This window comes from Alligator sinensis, unplaced genomic scaffold, assembly GCF_000455745.1.
Source record: "Alligator sinensis unplaced genomic scaffold, ASM45574v1 scaffold1801_1, whole genome shotgun sequence".
Taxonomy (NCBI): Eukaryota; Metazoa; Chordata; order Crocodylia; family Alligatoridae; genus Alligator; species Alligator sinensis.
Genome location: NW_005842608.1, coordinates 707844 through 716690, shown reverse-complemented (window position 1 = coordinate 716690; position 8847 = coordinate 707844). Strand labels below are relative to the sequence as shown.

The window sequence follows — 8847 nt, the reverse complement described above, 5'->3', positions numbered from 1 at the left end:
AAAGACGAGTTCTCCCAGCACGGCTTTCCCCCTGCCCAGAACCAGCGATAACAAACTCCTGGCCGCTAGGGCAGTTTCTCTTTCGGGAAGTCTTCCGTGAGGGTGCAGCACGTAGGACAGCCTGACCCCGCTGCACGCCGAAAGCCATAACACTACGGGGAGGGGGGTCGTGGGGGGGGGAAGTTAGCCATACTGCAAGGAGGGGACACAAGCTGCTTAGGGAAGGAACTGGAGAAATGCTTCTTGGTGCTTACCCTGAACTGACAGACGAGTCTATTCTTGCGCGGGAGATGACGGGTTCGGCAGCGCAGGCTCGCTCTCGTTCACTCCGCAGGGGCGTGGGGGGGGAGGGAAGTGCGTGTTCGCTAATGAGGTTTTTTTAGACCCCTCCTCCAGACTGGCGCTGAGCGGCAGTTCCTCCTCCGCTAGGTGGGGCTCCAGTGAAGATGCCACGGCTAAGTCGGAGGGTGTAGGAAGTCCATAGCGCGGCAAGGAACGGCTCTGCTGCTTTTCCTGCGTTGTGCGCTAGCTCGCCGGCTAGGACACAGTGCGGGACGTGCAGCACCATAGTCTCCTGCGGGAACGTGGCATTGCCTGTAGCCCCCGCGTCCCGATGCAGAAACCATCTGCAGTGCAGTAAACGTCTCAGACATGAATTGTCCAAGTGCCTCAGGCTTGAAGGGGAGATTTCTCTTAGCCACTGAGAAATAGCACGAGCTTTTCAAGTGCTGTAACTGTTGCGCAGGCGGGCTCACGTCCCAAGAGGCGGGATTCCTCAAACAGCCTGAACTTAACAAGACCACTCGTGCTTGCTTCGCTTCTAGCAGAGAAGCTTGCGAGCCTTTACCTAGAATGGCTGACCTGGGGGCTGGAAGGAGCCCGCTGTGCGAGCTCACTGGCACAAACACGTGCCAAAATTCTGGCCCCTGCAGCCATGCTGAATTACAAGCATAAGGTTCTTGGTGCATAAGTTGCTTCAGTACTTCACTGAATTGAACACTAGCTAGCTTTAATTACAGCTATCCAAAAACTACGTCTGGTATTTGATCTCTCGACTGACTCACATACTGTGTGGTTAGGCTCTTCTCCGCGGGCGTCAGGTTATTGTAAATAGACACTGAGGAGGTGTTAGACTAACTTATTTCAGCACATGACTGCAGTGCCATGTAGGGGTTGACTAATGAGGTTTTAATCTTGATTAACGCATCTCCAAGAATATTCTCTCTACGCACCAGCAGCTGTGTCTCTGCCTTGTTTGTTAATACTTTATACTGTATAATTCCAATATTCCTGACTTTTTGTACCTTCAATGACAAGTTGTGGTAAAGCTGTTATTTTTGTTACTGTAGCGGTGTACACACTGCTGTTTGTACTGCTGGTTCACTTGATTTTACACACAATAAAACAAACTGGATTTCTTAAAGGGCCTTCTTTTCACGTTTAAAACAACTAATGTTGCTTCCTGTTTCAGCGTGGTCTTCCTGCCTTTCCCGTTCGGTTGCCTTAGAGCAAGGGTTGCCTTTTAAACATGTGGCTGCCCACGCCAGGTAGAGCGATGAAAGGGCAGTGATGGCATGAGTTGCAGCAGGCTGTGACCAGGGTAGGGGTCTCGCAGGAGAGAGGCCTGTCATCTGAATTTGGCAGAAATCCAGCGTTGGAACAACCCTGGCTGATCTTGCAGTTGAACTGATGGTTTACTACTGCAAGACCCAGCAGGTATTACTCAGCCCTTTCCCGTAAGTACCCACCCCCTCCTGCCTCCCTTCCTTGGGGGACGTCCCTATTTTGAGTCTGCTTGGAAGGAGTTACAGCTGCTTAGTTCTGGCCCAGAACACTCAGGAAAGGGCAAAGGCTTTAAGATGCTTCGTACAAGTTTTTAATTCTTAGGCAGTTGAACCCGGCCCACGTGGAGTTCTCACACCGGCTGTTCTTGTCTCGGCAAACAGGACCCAGGGTCACTAGCTCGCTATTTAGTGCAGCGAAGTCTCACACTTGATCTGGGGTACTTAGCACCTTTGGGAGGAAAAGCTGTGACAGAGGAGCTGCTCAAGTGAACGCATTAGGTTTCTTGCACTTAGTAAGTTCAGCCACTGACTGTCATGGAATGTGTTGCAGGAGTGGGGTGTCCCTTGCTACCCATGTCCTGATGGAGACAACCCCAAACAGGTGTCAGCAGCTTCTCCTACTTGTACAGCCTGGTTTGGAAAGGAGAGGCAAAGTGGCTGGATCCTGCTCTCTGCCAACCTACCTGTTCCCCTGTTACTTTGTTAGCACTGGTTGTATTAGGTCCCTGATAGCGAGGGGTTTTGCTGGCCCGGGTTCTGGCTCTTTGGAAACTAGCACAAAGGAGACCCTGCATAATCGCACCCATGTTAGAGCAGTGAGGAGAGCCACAGCTAGGACAGCCCAAGCCGGACGGGCTCCAAACTAGCTTGAAGAGCTAATCTCTTCCCTGTGTCAATGGGTGGATAATGTGGTATCCTTTTAAGGCATTTGGCATTCAGTGGGATGGGGGTTCACCACAGTCCCTGCCGAAGAGGAACCTGGCAACTAATCGGGCAATCTCATGGTGGTAAGGCCAACTCATCCCGTCCTGGTGTCCACGCGGGGCGAAGGCCTCAGTCACAAGGCTCGTATCCTCGTGTCCTGTAGAGGCAGTAATGCTGGATCATAAATAGGATATCGAAGACAATGGAGAAGAGGCCCAGCCCAAACTTGGTGGGATCTCCAAAGATCAGCTTCCATTCCTCTGGAGGAGAGAAACGTCAAGTGAGAGAGCTGCGTGGTCAGGCCCGCTAACCGATCCTACAGCCCTACAACCCGGTCTTGGCCCTTATCAGTAGCGGTAATAGTTCTGCTATGCCATCATCGCTATTATTTGAAAGCGATGAAGTGTTAGTGACAGCTGTGACTGATCAGCTGCACTGAAGCTGGTCTTTGCCATGCCATGCCCTGCCCTGCAGTTTGCCCAGCATGACAGCTTAAAAAGGTGCCAGCAGGTAACCATAAACTCATGCGTTGTGTCAGAGCACAGCTGGCCGCGTGGGCTGCCAGGCGTGGCTTCCCTGTCTGGGAACAGCATCGGGATGTGTGCGAGCGACTGCCCACCTGGTAGCAGGTTTCTCTTTAGAGGGAGCTAGTAACAGACCTCTCAGCTCTGCTCACCGTTGTTGTACGACTGCAGAAACATCTGAAGGAGGCTGAAGCTCCCACCGATGAAGTCTAGCAGGACGTTTCCGATGCTCCACCCCTCTGTGCTCTGGCGACGAAAATTCAGGTATGCCTGAGAGGGGAAAACCAAGTCATTAAATTCAGTGCATGCGCAGCGCCCAGGGCAACAGACCACTGGGCCACTGCTAGGGCTCCTGGGCACAGGAAACTGGCCACTTTTGTTCTCACCCATAAAAGTCAGATGGGATTGCTTGATTCTTTTGTGGGGAGGAGGCAGATTTTCCAGCTAAAAACACTCAACTGAGACAGAACATGCACCTTGTTGTGACCTTTGCTCAGTCTATTTGCCTGCTGTAGAAGCAAGGTTTCCTGCTTCAGCAGTAAATAGTTTCCTACATACTGCAAAAGGGCACTGCATAATCTGTGGCATTAGCAGGGAAGCAATCAATCAAGGAGGGGTCCCTTTAAGTCACGGCTCTAGTCTTAGCATTCTGGGATTATATCCTGTGCCTATTAAAAGGTAGCCTGCATGGCTTTTCCTGCTCTGTTGTCACCTGTGTGACGCCTGGCTGCCACTAAGGTACAAAGAATCCTAAGATCCTGGTTTTACCTGTGGAAAATATTTGATCAGCGTGACTCCCAGTTTAACGTATGAGAAGAAGAATAAGAATTGTAGCCATGTGATCTGGTCAGCCACAGCTAGAGACAGCATGGTGAAGGTGAAGATCCATGCAAGCGCCAGCAGCCCAACCACTATTTTGGAGACTTTCTGGCTAGCTCTCTGAAAGAGACGGACATAAGATAAGTCTGCAGTCTGTTACACCCGGATCCCTGATTTCCTCCCCGCTCCAGCCCTTCCCTTAGCGTGCGCTGGGCTCCCCACAACGTGCAGGTCATCAGCCACGCACCCCTGTGCTACTAGCCAGATTGTCCCCTCTTCTTGCAAAACAACTGCCTGGCAGCTTGTGGAGCCTGCTAAGCAGTGTAACATCAGACCCCAATTCCCACAGGAACACTGAGAGCCCTGGCACCCAGGTGGAAGCAGGCACAGGCACTGCATGGCTGTGGGAGATGTGCAACTGGCTCTTTTGATCAAGTTTAGGGTTCAGTAATAGAACCTGTGGGGCTTTATGCTCCTGAGACAGGTTCTGGGGCTTGGAAAGCTTGCCAGGTCACCTTTACCACATGCTGTACTGGGGAAGGCAGCAGCCAGCTAGGGTGGGGGGGTGGTATTTGGCTTTGTAATAACTGGGCCTGTTTCCTGCAATTAGGGGCATTCCCTTCCTCCCTCACAAGGACAGGTGCTGTGAAACAAGGAGCACTACCAGCTCAGGGACAAGGCAGCAGGAAATAGGAATATGGCTCCCATGAGGGGTGCCTGATGGTCTGTGGCATCTAAAGATAATTAAGGAGTTCAGCCAGAACCTGGTGACTTGTCAGGCTCCAAAACCATTTTGCCTGTGGTGCCTGGTTGTCTCTCTCAGAAGTTCTCACACCTGGCACAGTGCTAATAGGTAGTGTGGGTCATTAAGCTGCTGATTGCACAGGGAAAGGGAGCACCCAGAGCAATCAACCCCAGGCAGTGAGAACGAAGCAAATGGTCACCTGACAAGGGGGGCAGAGGCTATAAGAACTGATCTCTTCCACAGTAGCAAGAAAGACCAGGAGCAGAAAGCTGGTTGAGGAGTGAGCTCTTGGCTGTCACACAAGACTCCAACCTAGGCCCATGTGGTGAGCAAGCTGGGATGGGAAATGCATGTGAACATCTCATTCTGTTTAGAGCAGAGTTTCTGGTGGTAGCTAAAGCAGGGGGGGGATTGTTTTTGGAGCCCTTACACACTCTGTATTTATGTGAAACAAGCTATCACATGGCCCCAAAGAGGGAATTTATAAACCCAGAGCACCTGCAGGCTCTGGGAAAGAGCATGCTACAGTCACTCGGGAGTCAGCACCAGCTCTAGCAAGCCAAGGCAGCTGGGCTGTGAGGTTCTGTTTCCAGTAAAGTGAAGGAGAGGGCAGGATCTACTTTGCCCAGAGGAAGAACAAGGGCCAGGGGGTGGGGCCCAGCTTGGAGGCTCTACCAGGGCTGAGTCACCTTTGTGGAATTTAAGTGCCAGAGGCAACACTCACCTCATATATGCAGCACTGAAAGATGATAAAGAGCGTGATAGCTACTGCATGGAGACTAAAGAAGACATCGCTGCTTTCCACAGGGTTCACGCCGTTGGGATACTGATGTAGGAATTGCTCCTGAACAGAGGGAAGCAGGCAGGTCAGCTTCCAGGCTCAGTTCCACAGGGAAGCTGGTTTGTGGCAACACAAAGGGCACTTACCCTGATGGCAACGATCCAGAAGAGCCCCACATTAAACACGCTGTATGCTATGAAGCCAGTGAGGTTTAATGCGATGAAGTCAAAGCTCAGCCCAACGACACTAACAGGGAGAATAAATCAGAACTTGCTCTTAGAAGGAGGGAAAGGAGTCCTCAATATACAGAGCAGCAGGGCCAGGACAACAGAAACCAAGTTTTCAGTAGTAGAAAGTGCTAATTAAGGGTTTCTGGATTTCCTAGAACAAAGAGTGCAACCACATTGCTTTTTAAAAGATGCCTTTGTGGGCTGGGAAGCGGTGGTGGGCTGCCCCTCATGTGAAAGGCACCAGCACAGTCTGATGTTTACAAAGCTGATCTTTCAAAGGAGGGAGCCTATGCTAGCTGCACCCAGCCCCAGTGAGTCAGACGTTAGGACTGGCGTTGGAGCAACTCCGCCCCTGCCGAGATGGGGCACTCTGCTGCCCTCGTGTGCCAGCAGAGGTTCTCCACTTGTCAAAGGCCATCACTTGTTTGCTTGCTCAAATAGCTCAGTTCAGAAAAGGAGTTCAAGGAGCTTCCCCAATAGGCGGCTGGCTAGATAAACCTAGTGTTCAGAGGCAGGCAGCCTGCACAGCAGGGCTTAGCTGAAATGCAACCTGCCTTCCAAGAGAGTGGAAATGTGGTGCAGGGCAAGGAGTATACCCTACGTTAGACCCAGGGGCTGGTAGAAAATCAGACCCACTCCAGCTTGTCATGGAAGGTGATCTAGGTTGATCACTAGGACAGAGTGGAGCCCCATCTCTTTGCGCTCTCCCTTTCCTCTTCTCAGAATTTATTCACAAGAATTGAAACAGATGCAAGTGTGAATGGGGGTGAACTTCCCAAATGCACCCCTACTAGCTCTGGTGAAAGTCTAATGACCGGGCTCCCTCTGGTGTTTAACGGGGGAACAATCCAGGGTAACTCTGCCCCATCGCTTGATTTCAGTGGCACTTTGCAGGGGATGTTTTGTACAAGTTAAGGGCTTCTGAGCTGCTGCTCTAACAGGCCTCCTAAGCAAGGCCTGGATTACTAGGAGCTTTAGCTGTTACTGAAATCAAATTTGCTCCTACACTAATACCTTGCTTTTCTTTCATGGGGACCAGCTCGTTCATGGGAGAGGAAAACTGTCCCACCCTACCCACCAGTGTTTCCATACAGTGATGTTTCTTGTAGAAAGAGAGCTGTGAAATGCACTCAGATATCCCCTTACCTCTTTCGCCGACAGTTCTCAATAACCTGTGGGTAGAAGGAGATGGACCAGGCTAAGAAGTAGATCCAGCCAATCACCTGGTCTATGTATCGCAGTATCTGGCTATGAAGCACCTGAAAGCGAATCCTTGGGCTGGAAAAGAAATTGTGCCAGTCAGTCAGTTTGTACCTGTTGTGACACATCTCTGCATGCAGAAGCAAGCTCTAGAGTGAGTGGATCTCAGTTCAACACAGCACTCAAAATGTAGGGTGGGTTTAATAGAGCTTTCCCCTGTAACTGATGCATATCACCCTGTGAACCCCTAGCTCCCAGCCTCTGTGCCCTTTCTTCCTTCATTTTCTCCCTCCTCCCCCCCCCATCCTTCAGCAGCAATTTGTCTAGCCCCGTGCTTCAGTGGCTCCTAGCACAAGGTTTCCATTGTGTAACTGATGCATATCACCCTGTGCTCTGTAAGCAATGTGGTGCAGCCTGTGCTCCTGCCTGTCTGACAAGATGGGATAAGATCTGTGATCAAGCAGCTGTAAAAAGCAGAAGCAGAATGAGGAAGCAGCCATACTGCAGCATCCTGCAGAGCTGTGTCATTCTGGACAAGCAGCAGACACGGCTCAGCAGTCTGTTCCGGTATCAGTTCCACCTGCGAGCACAGGTCCCCTTATTAACAGACCCTCTAAGCTACAAGGGGTTTCTGGAAGTGCTAAGTGCCAGCTGCTCCTTATGAACTAAGTGAAAGCTGTAGGGTCAGGGATGGCTCTGGAACACGACTCCATGACTGCACATGCAGGATCTGTAGAGCAACAGCGCGATAGCCCGAGGAGATCTCTGAGTCGAGCGGTGCCCTACTCGGGGCACGCTTGAAGCCTGCATGTGTGCTTTAGAAGATGCTGTTGAACCTCAAGCTAAACTGCTAGGGGAGGGTAGGTGCTCACTGCTCCACTACTCCAATATAAATGCAAGATACAGAAGCTAAGTGGTACTGCTCTAATTACCCAAGTAAAACAGGAAGTGAGAGAGAGAGGAACGCAGACCATTTATATACCCCAAGGAAAAGCGAGGTGGTGGTAGGTGGCTCGCTGGCAGGAGGGAAAATGTTCCTACTCTTTTAGACAAGAGATGCGGATAATGAAGAACGAAATGCAGTTTCTCACCCGGTTTGGTTGGAATTATTGGTATGAAGGTAAACTGTAACTTGGCCGACATCTTTGGCTTTCACTTGAAAGGTTGAACTAGTTAACCCAGCAGGGAAGTCTACCTGTCAAGAGAAATGAAAGCTGGATGTAGTGGTATTCTCCTGATACAAAGCAAGCCTACGTCGGAAATCGGTGCTGTTACTTACTTGCCTGGGTAGTTCCACAATGGTTCCATTCTTGGAGGAATAGGTAACGCTAAAAGTTATCACCAAGGTTTCATTCGCTGCAGAGCTGTGAAGACGGAGAGGGCAGATTAGGCCTTAGCGTGCATTAAAGGAGGTGTCTAGTCTTCATATTCCATGCAAGCTTATCCTGGACAGCCCACGTGTAGGAGCTTCTGCCTGGTCGCCCACCGTGGTACCAACATGATGGGACTCTAGAAACGGAGGCTATTCTTAAGCGACTGATGCAGCAATCTGAACTGACCGCGGTCCTCGCACGTCTCCCTTCTTGCAGACGCAGCTGTTTCGGAAGACCGACGCACGCTGCTCGTCTCCCCGTTTCTCCGTCCGCACGGCAGCCCTCCGCCCCTCCTTGCCGCTCCCTCGCATCCATACAGGCACGTGCTTCTGTTTCCCCGAGGGAAAAGCTCCTATCTGGCCCGCGGCTGCACCGAGGCAAAAAGTCTCCGTGGAGACGGAAGCACGCGTTTCGGCGGCTCTGCTGTGGTTGTGCTGGGAGCGCGCTTATAATCGGGGAACATCTTAGGATCCTTCTAGACAAAGCGCGCTGTTGTTGGTGTTGTGGGGGGCAAATCGGATCTATCCACGAGTCCAGCGCCCGGCAAACGCAGGGTTCAGTCTGCTGCCAGACAGAGCGATGGGTCCCGCTCCTAACCAAGACCCTGTCCCCCGGGGCCGCGCCCGCGGGCTCCTCATGCCCCCTCCCGCGCGGGCGAAAGGGAACGGCAGCGCGCCCGCCCGCCC

General features: G+C 51.7%; 1 protein-coding gene and 1 long non-coding RNA gene across 2 annotated transcripts; one reads left to right on the top strand and one right to left on the bottom strand.

The window, feature by feature from the left end:
- Positions 1 to 1853: 1853 nt before the first annotated feature.
- On the bottom strand, positions 1854 to 8829 carry CTNS (cystinosin, lysosomal cystine transporter). Its single transcript, XM_025214820.1, has 9 exons — positions 8348 to 8829; positions 8068 to 8152; positions 7880 to 7983; positions 6735 to 6866; positions 5505 to 5604; positions 5302 to 5421; positions 3782 to 3952; positions 3166 to 3283; positions 1854 to 2749 (listed from the first exon to the last, which is right to left on the bottom strand). The coding sequence occupies exons 1-9, from the start codon at positions 8470 to 8472 to the stop codon at positions 2619 to 2621; spliced, it is 1086 nt and encodes a 361-aa protein (XP_025070605.1). The 5' UTR covers positions 8473 to 8829; the 3' UTR covers positions 1854 to 2618.
- On the top strand, positions 3142 to 6727 carry LOC112551797. The gene is made up of 3 exons (XR_003096106.1): positions 3142 to 3277; positions 4821 to 4902; positions 6628 to 6727. It is a non-coding gene; the product is annotated as an uncharacterized LOC112551797 (long non-coding RNA).
- Positions 8830 to 8847: the final 18 nt, after the last annotated feature.

What these genes read in the sequence shown, in the direction of transcription:
- CTNS (XM_025214820.1), bottom strand. Translation starts at nt 8,472, where the DNA reads ATGCGAGGGAGCGGCAAGGAGGGGCGGAGGGCTGCCGTGCGGACGGAG. An exon ending in GAGAACTGTCGGCGAAAGAG is followed by an intron (nt 5,605 to 6,734) that starts GTAAGGGGATAT and finishes TCTCCCTGTTAG; the next exon opens with TGTCGTTGGGCTGAGCTTTG. An exon ending in TTCAGTGCTGCATATATGAG is followed by an intron (nt 3,953 to 5,301) that starts GTGAGTGTTGCC and finishes CGTCTCTTTCAG; the next exon opens with AGAGCTAGCCAGAAAGTCTC.